The sequence below is a fragment of the Anabrus simplex genome, chromosome 3 (assembly GCF_040414725.1).
Source record: "Anabrus simplex isolate iqAnaSimp1 chromosome 3, ASM4041472v1, whole genome shotgun sequence".
Lineage (NCBI taxonomy): Eukaryota > Metazoa > Arthropoda > Insecta > Orthoptera > Tettigoniidae > Anabrus > Anabrus simplex.
Window position 1 is genome coordinate 344,395,474 of NC_090267.1, and position 18,759 is coordinate 344,414,232.

Consider the following 18,759-nt stretch of genomic DNA (forward strand, 5'->3'; position numbering starts at 1 on the left):
GGAAAAGCGACCCATGGTGTTCCCTGCGTGGTGGTACTAATCACGAGTAGTTTCATGGTTCTAATTTGATCATCCCTTGCTTGCCCCTTTTAGTCGCCTCTTATGACAGGCAGGGGATACCATGGGTGTATTCTTCATCTGTGTCCCCGACCCACAGGAGGTGAAAATTGGATTACAAATCTCGTTTGGGAAAAAAAAAAAGACCAACATCAAAATCGTATCAAATGCACTTCTAATTGGCAATAACAATATCTTTAGAATAAATGAATTGAAGTATTTAGGTGAAAGGATTACAGCATTACAGCAAACTGTAACGAAAAGAAATCTATTGAATCGAGACTCCAGAAAATGGAGATTGCTTTTCAGTTTTTAAACAAAAAATATATACAACAAAAAGAGCCTCTCCTGGAACTGAAAAATCCGACATTATACAACTGTAATCAAATTTGAAGCACTCTATGCTTCAGAGACACTCAATCTCCAATACAAAACACTAGAACACCAAATAGAAGTGAAAGAACATAAAATAATGAGAAAAATCCAAGAACCAAAGATGGTATACATTATCCAAACTCTAACACAGAAATATATTTAAAAATGCCAAAATCACAGACATGATGCGAATGCGAAGAATTCAAAATTCATGGGACACTTAGAAAGAATGGACCTGAAGAGACGAACGCACAAAACACATACATTCATAAAGAACAAGACTACTAGACCGAATTGGTACAAGCTTACAGAAAGAGACCTGAAGACATTAGGATTGACCAAACCTACTTGACCAGAATGAAATCAGGAAAATCACTCACACACAGGGTTTTGAGGAAGAAGAGAAGACTACACAACATACATGGACAGAGCAACGAAAACTGATCCAATCGTTACACATTACGGAATACTGGGCCAACAGGAAAGCTAGAAAGTGTTGATTTTGCGTGGCCCTAAGCGACCCATTTGCGAAGAAGAAGAAGAAGAAGAAGAAGAACCATGATTTTCAAAGCATTGAGGAAGACATGAAGTTAATTTTGAAAGGTAACCATGGTGTAGAGTTAAATACCCGTAAAAATACTGAAATATTTATGGCACAGTAAAAGAACCTGATAAGATTTTAAATGAAACTGCTACTAGTAACATATGGTTTATTACCTTGAGATGACAGAATGCCACGTGCCATTAGCACATCCCGTGATCAAAGATAAAGATCCATTCAGTACCTGCCTAACAACTTTAACAGCTAACACATCACATTACATATAAATACAGTAGTAATACATAATATTTACAGTTTGAAGTATTTACAGGTTCAAGTTATTTACATAGTCTACACACAAAGGTGAGAGCGGAAAAAAAGTCTCTAAGATTTCCCAGGTAAGCGGTGAGAGGACACTGCTCCACAATGTGCCGAACTGTTTTCTTCACAGCACCACAACTGCTTGCTGCCAAATTAAGTATTCCCCATTTCTGGAGGGAGTCGACACATCTGCCATGGCCAGTGCGAATCCTGTAGATGGTTGTCCAGGTCTTCCGTGGAAGATAAAAACCCTCTGATTTGTTTTTCCGCCATAGTAGATTGTGACATTCTGATGGAGCACTGGATATCCATACTTGCTTCCAGGCCCGAAGCAGATTAAAGTTAGCGTCTGCTAGGTTTCTGGCTGTTCTAACAGGTGGATGTCTAGATTTTAGCCTGTTGATAAGAGCATCATTCATGTCACCATGGATTGGCAACTGACTGTTGTTAGTTATTTTCTTATAATCTAGTAGGAGAGCATTTTCCCGACGGAGGTGAGGTGGTGAAATATGAGATAAAACAGGTAGCCAGAAAGTGGGAGTAGATCTAATTGTCCCTGATATCATATGTATAGTGTGATTCAGCCGAGTATCAATTAATTTGGTGCGACTGCTGTTCAGCCATATCGATAAGCAGTATTCTGCAGCAGAGTACACAAAACCAAGAGCTGAAGACCGTAGGGTAGATGCTAATGATCTCCAGGTGGTTCCACACAGCTTCTGTAAGATGATGTTCCTTGATCGTAACTTAGTAGCCGTTTTCTGAAGATTTGAAGGACAGAGTTCTGTCAAGAATAATTCCTAGATATTGTGGATGTCTATTGTGGGTAAGAAAAGTGTTTTCAAACTGAACCTTCAGTTCACGATTGGCCATTTTATTGCCAAGGCGAAATTTGTAACTTCAGTTTTATTTGGATTTGGTTGTAATCTCCATTTGCGAAAGTACTGTCCCATACAATAAATGAATGAATGAATAAATAAATAAATAAATAAATAAATAAATAAATAAATAAATAAATAAATAAATAAATAAATAAATAAATAAATAAATAAATAAATAAATAAATAAATAACATTAACAGCATATCCAACCAGCCCTTCTAATGGTGTGTTATGTCATAAAACATTCTAAGGTCTAGCGATTAGGTTCACACACTCTCTCATTTGTTTCTTCTTTATTTTTACAGTTTATTTCACCTGGGCTCCATTTTATACTGACAACACACCAATGAGAATTACTAATGTTTTACCAGCATCGTAGCTATCATTCGTTGCTTCTACTCCACAAAATAACGTAACCCTCAAAATACCAAATCACAGATCCAACCTCTACAATCATTCTTTTGTTGTCAGTACAATTTGAACATGGAATTCATTGCTCAATGACCTAAGGGACACCCTATCTTGGTGCTGAAGTGAGAATGGCCTTACTGAGAGGGGGGAGTGTCTTGGTAGGGAGTGGAGTGGCTACTGCATCATGGGAATGAGATGTGTTGGGGAAGAGGATATTTAAATAACATTAATGTATATGTATGAAGTATTCGTGATACTTTAAGAAAAGGTAGGTTATTCTAACTTATTTATGACACAGAGTTACAGTAAGTAGTAATTTTCTAATAGAAGAGTCGCTATATTGAGTGTTTTGTACTGTATTTGTAAAACTGTTGCAAGAAATTTGCTTTTAACTTAACATGAGTAATCCAGGCCGAAAACTGGATCCAGTATGGGGAGGACTTTAAAAACTTCCCACTTCAAGTGGAAAGGACATGAAAGCTAAATGCAAATCATGCAGTTTAGTACTGCAAGAATTAATTGCTAGAATGAAGTTACATATTCTCACTTCATTGTCCCAACTACTTGAAAAAAGAAAAGGAAAGAACTTAGATAAAAATGCTGCAAAATTCTGTTATGCTACAAACAGTTCCTTCTGCTCCATTAATCATTCAGAATTCAGAAGACATGCAAGTATGTTGCAACCTGGCTATACACAAGAACCTTGTTTATCCGGATCGAAAATAATAAAAATATATTTTTACTTGTACCTATTGGGTTGATTCTTCTTGAATGTCTTTTTCGCCAAGGATAGTTAAGGACAGGAACTGGAAAAAAAGTTGGCCGTGGTCTATCAAAGGTACCGTCCCAGCATTCGCCTGGAATTGAGAATGGGGAAACCGTGGACCCTTGTGAGTTCCTTGACACATTTGCATGCATTCCTGGATGCTCGGACGTAGATGTGAACGACGTAAATGACTGGTTGAAAAATGACTGTGATTCAGGCTTTGGTATAATGACAGATGAATGAATTATTGCCTCTTGTTCCTCGGCAGGTAATGACAAGAGTGATGATGAATTTGAAAATGAAACAGGGGCTCCATCAGAAAAAACAATGACTCATGGAGATGCAACAATGCAGCTGGACAAACTGATAGCCTATTTAGAATCCCAGACTGAAAAAACACGGGCAGAACTGATCCTTGGATGTTAGTAAAACGTCTTTGTGATTGTGCTGCAAGCAAACGCTATTCAAATGTAAAACAGAAAAGGCTCACACATTATTTTAGTGCATAAAACAGAGTCATAAATACAAGAAAAGTGTTCTTATATTTTTTTGTACAATTGAAAAAGGTATTACTGTACAACTTATGTTAATATATTATATAACATGTTCTGTATTTGTTTTTAGTTTTCCGGATTATCCTGATTTTCGATAATCCAGATCAGTTCCAGTTCCACTTAATCTGGATAAACAAGGTTCTTGTGTACTTCTCTACTACCTACTGCAGCAGCAAGACCACTTCTTGAAGAAATTTATCGAAGTGAGAGGGATAAGTGTTTCAAGGATTTATTTGAGAATACAGTTTGTATGAGCTTAAATGGATGGTCAAATGTGCATTATGAGCTCATTGTGTGTATTACAGTGACCAGTGAAAACAGACACGTACATCTGTTCAAAACAGTTGATACATCTGAGCATCTCCACATTGAACTTGCAATAAATTCAGTGAAAAATGGTGAGAGTGAAATAAACTATAAAGTGAGAAGATCAATAGGTCCTACTATATACTGTGTACTCCATCATTAATGTCACGGGTCCCCATATGCATAGCTAACATCTACGCGTGGAATGACTGGCGTTTGTTTATTTCTTGCAGAGGATGTGGTCAGGCGGTCGACAAAGCTGCCAACCTGTCTAGTTAGGAACTAAGATAAGCACTAAGAATAGGTGAATTACAATTATTACTTGTCATGCAGCCTTATCATTTCGGCTAATGACAAAACCATTGGTCTGGATTTGGTTAGGTCCAGCTAGTAGTGACAAAACCATTGGTCTGGATTGGTTAGGTCCGGTTAGTGATAAAACCATTGATCTGGACTGGTTAGGTCCGGTTAGTGGCAAAACCAAGCAAAAGGGGGTCTGGGGGCATAAGCCCACAGGTTAGGGCCACTAAGCGGCTTTTAGGCATCTAGCATTCTGCAGGGCAATTGTTTCCATTACATGTTCTATTCATTTGTGCTTTTATTCTGTCAGGGTTGGTAACAGAATCCAATTATCATCATTGATGGGAAAGACGTCACATCCCATTTTACGTGGGCCAATAGCAATGCAAGCAGCTACTTCAGCAACGCAGAATGCCGTATGCTGCTCTTTCATAGGTTATAAAATTAAATGTACTTCTGGGGGCACGCTGGTGTGTTCTTGGACATCGCAATGAGCACATCTCTTCCAGGTAAGATCTGCATAATTTCTACTTCCTTATAATGTAGTAAACCTTGGGGTACATGGTGTATATTTTTACCGTGAGAAGCGACATTATAGACAATGTAAGCAGTACGGCAGGTCTGAAAGAAAGGGAAGATATTGATATAATTACATATGGCTGCTCTGCTCATCTTGTGAATCATTTTTCCTATGATCTTACCAAGGACATTTTAAACATAAAAGAACATGTAGGCTAGAAGAAATTGTGAAATACTTCTGCAATAATCATTTTGTCAATGCAAAATTTAGGATTGGAGAACAATTAATAATCCTGCTTCAGGAAGTTTGATGGAATGTGCTGTTTGACTGCCTTGAATCTTACATTAACAACTGGCCAGTACTTGTGAAGATTTGTGAAGAAAATAGAGCCAAGATTCAATATTCCATTAAGAGAAAGGTTAGTGACCTTCAAATAAAGCAAAATGCTGAAGAAGTTTTAAATCTGTCAAAACCAATAGTTCGATTCATCATTGCGACAGCAGACATAGTAGATTTGGTAAACCAGGAAAGCGTCAAACTATTAATGTACGCTGATGATATGGTCTTAACATCAACGTCATAGAAGGAACTCCAGGAATCATTCAACCAAATAGTAGGCTGGATAAATAAAAATGAGCTCAAACTGAATGTAGAAAAAACAGTTTTCATGACGTTTAGAAGAGAGGGTCTCATGGAATCTTCTATTATGAAGACCAAGAACTTAAGTCCGTAAAGCATTTTAAATACTTGGGTGTAATTTTCCAAACCCAAGGTAATGTTTTCATCCTCCATCTCATGGACCGTCTAAATGCATCTATGAAAGCAATATCTGACATTAAGCATCTGAGAAACTTGTCTTTAGAAACGGCCATAAAACTCTTTCATCTAAAAATCAGCCCTATAGCAAGATATGGCTTGGAAAACATTTGAGTATGAAACAGATAAAATTGAGAAGTTGAAGGCAATCTACTTGAAACGGACTCTGTGCCTCTCCAAATATTCTCCTTCCCGGCTCGTGTATGAGCTATCCAGAAAGGGATTTTATGTGGAAGAGCTAAGGTTACAGTTGTTACTTCCAGCAACAACACCCTATATACATCTGCTTCGAGACCTACGATCGAAGAAGACTGACTCTACCGATGCCATGCTAAATCGCGAGTGGGTTCAAGGTGGATATGAACTGCGACACCTGCTGACAAGGTTCTCCATTCATGGGTTCCATTATAAACTGTGTAATATAAAGCTGCGACACCTGCTGACAAGGTTCTCCATTCATGGGTTCCATTATAAACTGTGTAATATAAAGCGTTATCATGAACCAGATTTGAACTGTGTATGTTTAAGATGTGGTGCACACTCTACTAGGTACCATGTTTTAAATAGTAAACAGCGATCAGAATCACTGGTGAAATTTTGCAACGAAGATTAATGTTTTATATAGTAATTCTTTGCACATTGTGCGCGTTAAATAAATTATTAAATAGTTTGATGTAACCCAGAGAAGCGACTGTACCATTGGACAAGCAGTGAAAGTGCAGAAAAATACTAAGTATGACTTGGAGGAATAACAAGTGTTGAGAAAATCCGGAATTAATGACACAAAAACTAAGAATTTTGAAAAAATGTTATTATCAAGCATTGGCTGTACCACATTTTCTGGCTTTCATGTTCATTCAGTATTTATCAACATTGGTTTTTTTTTTTTTTTTTTCAAGTTGCTTAATGTAGGATGCTAATTAGTTTTAATATCACCTATTCAATACATAATTAGCATCCTACATATAGTATCAATACGGATCCATAATGATATTTATCATACGCAAGTTGCTTTACGTTGCACCGACATAGATAGGTCTTATGGCAACGATGGGACAGGAAAGGGCTAGGAGTGGGAAGGAAGCAGCCATGGCCTTAACGTACAGCCCCAGCATTTGCCTGGTGTGAAAATGGGAAACCATTTTCAGGGTGGTTTGAACCCACTATCTCCTGAATACTGTGTTTATCAACTCAGAATATGTCTTACATCCAGCTGAGCATGAATGTGTATTTAAATCTGCATAGGACAAATATGCAGGAACTTCATTTCTATTAATACTTGTGAAACATCAATCAAAATCTCAACCCTTCATTCTAACAATGTCCACCGATTTACTAGTGCTAGGTGTGTCTGCATTGCAGTTGTGAAAATCTCAAGAAAATGTCATTGGGAAGTTTGTAATAGACAAAGTTATGCAAATCTTAACAGCTAAAGCATCATCTGCAGGTGTAGAATGTGTGTTTTCTACATTCGGTGTTGTTCATTCAAAGAAACAGACTTGATGCAGGCAAAGCTTCCAAGCTTGTGTTTTTGTATAATTACCTAAATAAAGAGGTTATAAAAGTGACTGGAGATAAAGAACTAGTTTAGAAACAGACTTGGTGTGTGTTTTTTTAATTTAAAAGAGTGTCACGAGACAGAAAAACTGGTTTAATATATACACATTATAATATATCATAGGGCCTACCCCAATCAAAATATTGTTAAAAACAGATAATTTCGATTGAACATTATTCGTCTTAGGTACGGTACTTAATAAACAATGATCCATACGCGAATTGGAAAATATCAAATGATTAGTGAAATTGATTTTTTAAAAGCAACTGATTTTTAATAAAAATCGATTTTTAATAAAAATCGATTTTTTTTTTTTTTTTTTTTTTTTTTACACCCTGCCTTAAAGTGAATTGGCGATGGCCGGCTTATTTACCGTAATCGGATCCATATTACTAAATCTCCATTTATGTCGAAGATGAAATACTCTTCCTTACTGGAGATAACAATATATGGAATTTTTCTGATGTACAGTAAATGTAAGCATTAGGCGATGTAATGTAATGCTAAGAAGGTAGCCAAACAGATGGGTAGTGGGGCGATACAGAAGTACTGTAGCATGTAAAAATATTTGACGACTATTACATCTCGGCGGGAATAATAGGGTATCAGTAATGATCAAGGTGAATGTAATCCAGCATTTAGGCCTGAGAGGAGTACCCACATGACAAGAGATTGACTGGAATGAGCACTGGGTTGGAGAATGAAGGAAGCAGATATCCAGATAAATGAACTGTAGATTCGCGAAGTAAAAGAACGCACTTCTGACTGCAAGAACATCCAAGTCGAGACTTGAAGAATGAGAGGAAAGAACGAAGCTTGAAGAAAGAGGTTTAGCAAGTAACACACCTAACCTTCATTTATGATACTAGAACTCAAAAAATGAACAGGGGTGAGGTGGGTTCCTCATTCACGTGGCTACAACTAGGATAAGGATGAGCATATCGTGACCGTTTTAAATGTCACGTACTATTTATTCTCTATTTTTCAATAATTTAATGCTTCACGAACTGCACAGCCTCCGAGCACAATTCATAGCAATGTCAAAGAATGTCTCAAACTACTGTACATACTTCTTATACTGATTTATCAACAGCTACGATATAGCGTAATGATTTTACATGACCGAAAACATCTAGAAAAGTATTTTACGACTTACACTGAGAAGTACTCGAATTACATTCCTATTGAAGAGCGCCATGTTTCACAAGTTCAACTCTGCTGCTACCTATTAACGACAAAAATAACACAAAAGTGATTCAGTTGCCACCAAACGTGTCAAAATAAGCGATAGTGATATTTTAATCTTCCTTATGCTAAATATTCATTCAAACGTTTGGCGTTAGAAATTACAGTTAATGATATTAATATAATTCATGTGGATGTATAACATACAGATATGCAATGTAAACAGAAATTGTCTATTGACCAAAGTGCGACGGAACACCCAGGATTCTCTGCGCTGCTTTGTTCCTACGTCAGTCATTGGAAGGGAGATGTCGGCGTGTTGGAGGAAGTGTTAGTGTGTGTAATTATTGATTTCGTTTTGTTAATTTTCCTTCTAAATTTCTCACTCCCTAACACTAAAAAAATTCAAAAATGGCTACCAAACAGGATTTTATTGTCGGGGGAAAGTATCGTTTAGTGCGGAAAATCGGTAGTGGTTCCTTTGGTGATATATATCTTGGTATCAACATCACAAATGGAGAGGTAATTTCTTGTATTGTGTGCTTTTTAGGGGTTATCCAAGTTGTCTGGAAGTGAGTCTTATGTTTGTGTTACGTGAATAAAGACATTACAGTGTTGGATGGTGTAAATCTGAGTAAATCCATTCTCTAGTAGAAATGTTTTCAAGGCTCTGTAGTATTCTGGCAGCCATTACGATGTCAGCTTTTTGACCTGGAAGAAACTAAAAGCCTTGTCAACGAATATTTTCCCTTTCATACGCTATGAATGTGCCTTAACTTTCCTTAAATATCTGTATATATATGGATTTGCATTTATGTTTGACCGTGCCATCAATCCAAACATGAAAAGATTGGTTCAGCTATTAAGGTTAAACATGAAAACATTCAGGAGCCTGTCAGTTGGGGTTTTCACTGTGTGATTTCTTATATTGCTTCAGTGTATATCTGCCGAGAGTTTTATTTGGAAATTATATATTGTTTCCTTTTTCCCTGCTAGGAAGTAGCTGTAAAGCTGGAATCTATTAGAGCAAGGCACCCTCAGCTTCTTTATGAAAGTAAACTTTATAAGATCCTCCATGGTGGTGTTGGTATTCCCCACATCAGGTAAGCCAGAAACTTTATTATAAAGTTTTATTGCAGCCAATGGCCATATATAAATTGTTCTACTCTTTACTATATTCATGTAAGGTCTTTTCTCTTTTGCTACACTTATTGAGGTGGTATTGTTCACATATTTTCCCACATAATTTGCACATGCATTCATTGCTTGGTTTGTGATATATCTCTTTTACACATAGCTTATGATGTAATCCGTGTACAGCCAGCCTGTTGATAGCACTGTGCATGTTCTTATTTGGGCCCATCCAGTCTCTACTTGTCATAGTATCCGTCACGTAAAACTCTGGCGAGATTTCTTCTCTTTTGCTTAACCTCAGATTTAGGTGAGCAATGGCTTGAGGTGTCGATGGTGCAGAAAGATATCTGAGATCCTCGATAAGGAAAGACTCCTGAGCTGGTTAACTCATAAGCTAGTCTAGATGGAGATGTCTTAGAAATACCCAATATTCTTTTCAGAAAGGTAGCTTTCACTTTTTCAAGGGTAGTTAGGTCTGATGTTGATAATTTGTCCCAGATTAAATCTATGCCGTATGTCAGAATGGGTAGTATCTTTGCATGAAAAAGTTTCATTGCCGAGCCTATTGATATTTTGGTTAGGTCTTGTATATCGTAAATTCCTCTTACTGCTGCTGGTGCTGCTTTTTCCCCCACATGTATTTTGAACGAAGATCCTGATGTTTGTAGAGTGATGCCGAGGTAGCGAAACTTATTTACTGTAGTCAAGTTTACCCCTGCATATGAAATTCTGTCTGCTGCTGCTATTTTTCCTTCTTTTCTGAAAACCTGGAAGTCGTTTGTTTCGGCCCATTCCTGTAATCTATCTACCGTGGTCTGAAGGTCTTCTCTGTTTCTCGATCCTATTATGTCATCTGCGTAGGCATAAAGCACTGTTGATAGATTATCTGTTATTCTTGCAATGTCTGTTGTAGCTGCCTTAAAAACCGTAGGGCTAATGGAGTCTCCTTGTAACACACCATTTGAATGATAGGAGAAGAGAGTGATACCCCATCATCTATTCTCAAACTATTGTAGCCAGAAACTTTATTTGGAGTTATAAATATTATCCTTCCAAAGTTAACTTGCTAATGGTGTTTGTTTTTGTTGGCTTCAGTTTGTCGGTTTAGCCTTGTTCAGCATGAATGAATCTTGTTTATCTGCAAAGTGCTTTAGTAGACTGATGCTGAAGTCAGGAAATATTTGAAAGTCTATTCGAAAAGGACATAGGCTAATTGGATGGTGTTATGCATCACTTGACCAAGCGCCAAAAGTAGATTTTGAGATATTGACACAAACGCAAAATCCTTTGTATTAATTCATATTTCCCCTTAAATGTGAGGTATTATATACCACAATGAAGAGAGAAACATAAATTTTCTTCTCAATGTATCAAATTTAGGGATATTTGAAGTATATTGTCATAATCTGAGATAATGGCGCTTGGTCATTTGATGCTTTATTGCGGTTACATTAGTTTTTGTTTTACATCATATGACCAACAAATAAAATTGTCATTTAGTGATCGATTTGACTTTTAAAAATTCAGTGCAGTGTAAAGTATGATACTTGTTAACTAATTTTATTGCTTAGTTAAGTACAGGATTAAATTATACCTAACAGCATAGAACATGACATAGAAAAAAAACATTAATTTTAGAATATAGTATGGAAATTACACTGGTAGATCATAGTATTAGGGGCTGCCTGGCCTGGTAAAGGCATGCTCGGTTCGCCCAGAAGGACGTGGGTTCGAATCCCCGTCAGAAAGTCGTAAAATTTAAGAAACGAGATTTCCACTTCCGAAGGTGCATATGGCTTTGAGGTTCACTCAGCCTACACCAAAAATGAGTACCAGGTAAATTCCTGGGGGCAGAGGCGGCCGGGCGTAGAGCTGACCACTCTACCCCGTCACGTGCCGAGGTTAACAATGGTGGAAGCCTTTACCTTCCACTCCTCCAAGGGCCTTCATGGCCTGTACGTAGGTGACTTTGCTTTGCTTTGCTTTTAGATCACAGTATTAAGGCATCATAAACACACAGTTTCTCTAAGTGTAATATAATGCAGAACTTTGGAGTTCAAAATCCATATTTCCACAATCAAACCCATCTATATCATCGTCTATTCCAGAATCACTAAACAAGTCCTTATAGAAAGGCTTCATGGGAATTCATGGGAGTTAGCTTCATGAGGGAGCGCAGGTTGTTCAGCTTCGCTTCTGAAACTGGTTTTCCATTGGGCCATAACGGAGAGAGCAGACCATGTAAAACTGATTCTTTTTCATTCTGAAGGCGGCGACCAACTCTATATTTCTTAATGTTCACTCATACAGTACATTCTGCATCAAAATATTTTAAAGAAAATGTTAAAATGTTTATCTTTTTTCAAATCTATTTCCCTCACATGTAGCCTGTTTCGCTAACAAGAGAATTCGCTCAGACCGAGATATATGGGGATATTGGTCCATTGCTATGTTCTTAGGCTTAAATACTTATTACCACAATGAGGGATTTTGGAAAATAAGGAAAGGGTAGGTTACCTACAATGATGACACGTTGCAGAGAAACAATGCTGTGCAATACGGAAAAAACCTGCCGGGTAATCTGCTACCACAATTAATTAAAGTCTATCAGGTTCCACCTTTTCAATACTAATACAATGTTGTTGGATGATATTTACAACATTATTTATTACAGTACATGTTTCGGTGCTCTATTATGTCACCATCATCAGCTGATTTAGAAAATATGAAAAAAACTTGGTGATCTAAATATTAAACAAAATATTGTGATACTTAACTCATACATATACATATTTACATACAACAGAATATTTATTGGTTAAATCCTAAACATCTATTATGCTATATTAAATATCCTTAATATGTAACAAGAGAATTCTTGTAAGTCATGGATATAAAATTTTTCTAATCTGGTTGACGAGTTGTCTTCACATTCCTTAATGTCTGTAATTCTATGCTCTTGTACTGTCTAATTAGAATGCGCACTTAAAATTGAGGAATTAAAATTGCATGCAGTCTATTTGATGTTAAAATGTTCATTTCATTTGTATATAATCTGCTATGCGGGAATCTACATTTAGCATCACACGACCAAGCGACTGCACTCTTGTCGTGTGGTCATGTGATGCGTAATTCAGACTCAGAAATGGTGGTTGGTCACTTGATGCAAAACTTCAATTTAATGATTGAGGGGTTGGCGGTTGGTCAAAACTCATTTCCCGCGAAATCATATTGAGAATAAAAGTCCGAACAATAACCTATGTAAAGTTTACACCTTTAGCTACCAGATGGTGCAATAATCTAAAAAAAAATCCAATTTTGGCGCGTGGTCAGTTGATGCATAACACCATCTAATTGAGACTGTAAGATATGTATAGGCCTATTAGTCCTGTTAACTGCATGTTGGTGATTGTGATTGTTTCAAGGGGGATGATTTCGGGTACGATGCGCATTCGTATCCCTGAAATATCACTATAAAATTTGTCACAAATGGAACATAATAATTTCTTTTACACATATCAAGTGAAAAATCTGCGGCAAATGAAGAAATACCGTCATTATTTGAGAAATATGAAAACATACTTGGGGCTTGCAGACAGACTGGTTTATGTCATACTCCGCTGCTGGTGCAGTCTTTTGTTACTTTCTTCAGGTCCAGGGCTAGCACCGTGGAATGGGAGTGCTATGTCTGTGGATTCTCATTATCTTTGTCCATTCGCTGCTGATGCCGTCTTTTTATTACTTTCTTCAGGTCCAGGGCTAGCACCGTGGAATGGGAGTGACTATGTCTGAGGATTCTCATTATCTTTGTCCATTTGACTAGAGCGGCCAGTTCAAACAGCAAAATGGAGGTCAACAGAAAAATAGCATGATCCCTGGAGCAATAAATATTTTTATTTTTGTTCGAACGAAAGTAGCTCGATCCCTGGACCAATAAATCACTAGTCCATAGAATTCTTATGTACATTGGCCATACCATTTTGTTGCCTATTAAATATTGCATATCGCGATACAGTTCAGGAAATGATGTCATTGATAACTGAAGCACTGAAACGAAAGCAAAGAACTTCAGTGAACACAGACATCGCACACGAAATTGTTGAAAGTCTAAGATAAAAGACGTACGCGTCACTATGAGTGTAACACCAAATGTAGTCTACTTGTAAAGTGGTAAAGTACGTATACATAATATTCTCAAAAAATCAAATATTTCTTAATTTGCTGCAGATTTTTCACTTGATATGTGTAAAAGCAATTATGTTCCATTTGTGACAAATTTTATAGTGATATTTCAGGGATACGAATGTGCACTATACCCGATGATTTCAACATTATTGACCACTGTAAGTGCCAGTATTATCCGCGCACTTTTTAGTGATAGATTTTTGTACTCGTTGGAGAAGTAAGAAGGGTTCCGTTAATACTGCCAACTGAATGGAAATGAAATCTGAATTGAAACGATAATATGATCGATCGATATGAATTTTATAAACCTTTATTATTTTAAGCAAACAACTGTCACACACACAATATTTAATACTATATAACATTTCCCGTTGCGAAACGTGTTCCTAGCATGAATTCTATAGTTTGGCTTTGCTGTGTAAACAACAACAGTACGAGTACTTAAAGTGTACGCCAGATGGCGCACAGCGATGATAAGCGATTCTTAGTTTGTGTTTCAAAGGTTGCCAATACGAATCTCGAAGATAACCAAAGTCGACCGCTTCAGCACTAGGGTGTAAATCTATCACTAAAAAGTGCGCAGACTGACATTTAAGTTACTGTATGACAAAATGCTCTTAAGACAGTATATTTACTGCAAGGTTAACAAATTAAACTACTATGATAGTCGTTCAAAATCAGTTCTTTTACAGTGATGGACTGTGGATTAAATCTTGACTAATGAATACTAAATTTGTCATACTGCTCATGAGATTAGTCTGCCTTAGAAAAGGGTTAGACATTTTTAGACCATTCAGAGGGTGTTTTTCTAATTACTTCACGTTATAGTGTTATTTTCCTATTTAAAATTCATATTCTATCATGATTTGGCTAGTCTGTTAGAGGTACCATGTTCTTTAGGCACCCTGGCATTAATAATGAACACATCTCTCTTCTATAAGCATTTTAAGGTATAATTCACATATATGTCTTAGCGAAGTTGTTTGTTATAGACTGGAGTGAATACACTAGATTTCTATTGTTCTGTATTGTAATTAGTTCTCAAAGGGCAAGGTTAAAAACAGAAGCTGTTTACAAACTCGTACTCAAAATGTATTTTATCTCGGTGTAAGAGAAGACATGTCTAAAGGTTCTGTCCCGAGAAGCTAAAAGTAGGTTAGACAGAGGTGCCAACTATTACGGATTTCCTGTCATTTCTCGGCATTGCGGTCAAAGGAGAAATTATTACGGAAAAGTGACATATCACAAGAAAATAATTTGCACGGAAAAAAATCAAAGAAAGAAAAATTGTTTTGAGCATTACTGCCCAGCCTCCTCATTTCAGTACTTGTGAATTGGCAACGATACTTCAATCATCACTTTCTTTTGCTACCTGTGAGTTTTGTGAAATTCATTGTGAATGAAGGAGTTCTGTTCTGCTCTGCATAAAATGTACTGTTGTATTATTGCAGTATTAGATGTGCCAGACAGTATCTCTCCCACAGAAAGAGTTTTCGGTGTTAATAGGAAGAAAACAGGACTTCAGGACTACATTAAGCACATCTACACTGGAATCACTCATTGTTCAGAAGGCGAAAATGTCATCAGAGGGGGATGGATGCTTCAAGAAAATTCACACTGAAAAAAGCAGCTGCTGGGTGTGAAACAAGCTACAAACAATACTGTATGACAGAGCTGACAATTTTTGTTGTGAAATATATATTTTAGAATAGATTGCCACATTTTGCACAATGCTAGTTTTCATTCTTCAATATAAGTAAGAATTGTTCTTAGGGCAGGATGGTAGGCCCCTGTCAAGCGTAAAGGAAGTATATCTATTACTCACACACTTTTTAGTGATAATCTGTGTACGGGGGTGAGGAGTAAAGGAGGGAGCTCTCCCCGTGCCGGTAATACTGCCAACTGAATGGAAATTAAATCTGAATTGAATCGATAATATGATCTATCAATATGAATTTTCTAAACATTTATTATCTTAAGCCAACAACTGTGTCACACACACATCATATTACGTTTCTCGATGCGAATCTTGTTCCTAGCATGAATTCTGTAGTTTGGCTTTGCTGTGTAAACAGCAGTAGTAATAGTACGTAAAGTTGTATGCCAGATATCGCACAGTGATGCATAAGCGATTCAAAGTTTGTGTTTCAAAGGTTGCCGATACGAATCTCGAAGATTGCCGAGGTCGACCAATTCAGCACTAGGGTGTCCATCTATCACTGAAAAGAGTGCGGATAATACTTTCCGTTAAGATATTTCTACAAATCATTTTTCTATGCTTTCTCTGTTTCCTAAACAAATGCACTTCAGATATAGAAATCCCACTGACATGTCTATAAAGCAGAAGGGGTAGATATTTTCATCTTCGAAGACAGTCCTTGGGAATTATTGTTTTAAAAAATTATGAATAGAAAATGGACGCAATGCTCAATTCGTTGGGTTTGATCCTGGCTCAGTGTTGGTAGATTTACTGGTATGTAAAAGAACTGGCTGGACAAAATTCCATCACCTTAACATATTGAAAGACTGTTAAATGTAGTTGGAGGGATCTACAACCAAAAGCATTGTTAGACTTATATTCAGCCATAGGAGTGGGAGGGTGTTGTTGGTTCGAAACTGATACAGTCGAGCAGATGAAATTCTTTCGAACATTATTGTAATTGGTGGGGACAGAATCTTTCTGTTGAATATCATGTAATGAGTTTGACAGCTTAAGTGCGGCCAGTATTCGGGAGATAGTGTGTTCGAACCCCACTGTCGGCAGCCCTGAAGATGGTTTTCTGTGGTTCTCCATTTTCATACCAGGCAAATGCTGGCTGTACCTTAAGGCCACGGCCGCCTCCTTCCCACCCCTAGCCCTTTCCAGTCTCATCGTGTCCATAAGACCTGTTTGTGTCATGCAGCGTAAAGCAACTTGTAAATGAGAAGTGTGCTAAAGAGAAATGGATGCAACATGATTTTTTGAATTTTCATGATGAGTGCGTATATCACTGAAACTATCCATAATCTTGATACCATCTTTAGTCCGAGCTTCTGTGTATGTGTGTATAGGCCTATGTATAAAGAGTTGATAATTTATCACTACCGTACAGCCACAGTTATTCTGTATACCATGATACATTAAAATGTCTACCACCGTACAATGTAGCCTAGCCCTAGAGTCTTTCAATTGAGGAGTTGGTCTGCCATTCGAAATACTACTTTTCTCACTGAATTTATGGTACACTGTTTAAAAGGCTCTCTATAACACAGTCGCAATCATAGAATACTTCACCAGTCAGTTTAGAAGCCATGGTTGAGAACTGTCGGGGAAGGAAAAACATGTTAGACTTTGTGTATAACCAGCAAATAATGCACAACAGCAAGCACGTCACTCACCATGGTTCTGAAGGTCGGCAACATTTGGTATAAATCGGAAACATTGAAAACATTGTATCTGTACTATGCATCAGTTTGATTCTTTGGCATTAGACAGCAATTGTATCTTTCCTTATGTGTTATGGAAATCTGGTAGATTAGATTGTGGATATTTCTGTAGTTTCCCATTTCACACTAGAAGCCATTCCATGTGAAAGCACCCTTTGAGATTCATTTTATATCAAATTAAAGCTAAAAGATTGAAGTATAAAATGGTAATAGAATTATTACAGAACATTTTGACCTTTTTTTACCTGGTTTAAATATACTTAAGTAACCTTGAAATATTTTGTTCATAAAATGCCAATTTGGCAGCCCTGTTTATTTGCTGCGCAGGCATTTGATTTTCAACAGTGACTCTATTGAGCAACAAAGGAAGATTAAAGGAGTATTTTAAGATATTATGAGGTGAGTTCAATTTTTTTAACTTAAATATATTTCAAATATCTTAATGTCACACCCGTCACAAAAATTGTATGTTTTTTTGTTTTTTTACATAATTTTAATGTGTGTTACTGTAGGAAAATGAGATCATGTCGAAGTGAGGTTATGTAAGCTCTGAATCAACACTTAAATTTTGTTGTACTATCATTAGCTGTTTCTGGTAAATTAGCTGTTACGGGTGTGACATAATAAAATAATAGGCTATTTACTACAGTTTGTAAGGAGGATAGCAATGACCAAGAAAGATCTTCTAAATAAGGAGCAGCCTGAATTTAAAAAGGATGCATAATTTGTACATTCATTATTGATTTAATACTAAATCTTGTTAAAATTCACAGTCTTCTTGTATTGCTTTGTATTACAGAAATGGCTGGCTCTGCTGCTAGGAAGAAGCAGTCACATCAGAAACTCAAAGAAGATGAAAAATGGTAGGAATACCTTCAGAAAGAATGTGAAACAGACAAAACAAGACGAATGAGAAAGAAAAGTGAATTGACTTGCAGTAGTCAAAAACTATAATAAAAAAGGCTCAAGGATTCTGAGACACAAAGATGATGTCTTAAAAAAAGCGTATGTATCTTAGTGAAGCTCAAGGAACGTCCTTAACTACACCATCCAATTCATTGATAGGCTCCTATCAAAGCAATCGTTCATTTGGTAAGGCAGTTTATCGACGTCGTAAGACTCTACCAGCTAGTCCAACAAAGAAAAGTGGGTTGAAACCCCACTGTACCAAGCTCGATAGCTGCAGTCGCGTAAGTGCGGCCAGTATTCAGGAGATAGTAGGTTCGAACCCCACTGTCGGCAGCCCTGAAAATGGTTTTCTATGGTTTCCCATTTTCACCAGGCAAATGCTGGGGCTGTACCTTAATTAAGGCCATGGCCGCTTCCTTCCCACTCCTTGCCCTTTCCTGTCCCATCGTCGCCATAAGACCTATCTGTGTCGGTGCGATGTAAAGCAACTAGCAAAAAAACAAAAAAACCACTG

The 18,759-nt window shown here is 37.1% G+C and overlaps 2 protein-coding genes across 3 annotated transcripts in view; one reads left to right on the forward strand and one right to left on the reverse strand.

Moving 5' to 3' along the window:
* The window catches only part of Idh3b (isocitrate dehydrogenase [NAD] subunit beta, mitochondrial), a 108,780-nt gene extending 100,149 nt beyond the window's left edge, over positions 1-8,631 (reverse strand). Inside the window, exon 1 of the mRNA XM_067143224.2 lies at positions 8,563-8,631. Within this exon, the coding sequence (XP_066999325.2) occupies positions 8,563-8,604 (42 nt within the window). The 5' untranslated portion in view covers positions 8,605-8,631. The remainder of the gene's footprint in view (positions 1-8,562) is intronic.
* Positions 8,632-8,855: 224 nt separating this feature from the next.
* LOC136866356 (casein kinase I) overlaps positions 8,856-18,759 on the forward strand; it is a 259,574-nt gene continuing 249,670 nt past the window's right edge. For both annotated transcript variants that reach the window (XM_067143226.2, XM_067143227.2), the window contains exons 1-2: positions 8,856-9,113; positions 9,588-9,694. In XM_067143226.2, coding sequence (XP_066999327.1) covers positions 9,003-9,113; positions 9,588-9,694 — 218 coding nt within the window. In that variant the 5' untranslated portion in view covers positions 8,856-9,002. The remainder of the gene's footprint in view (positions 9,114-9,587; positions 9,695-18,759) is intronic.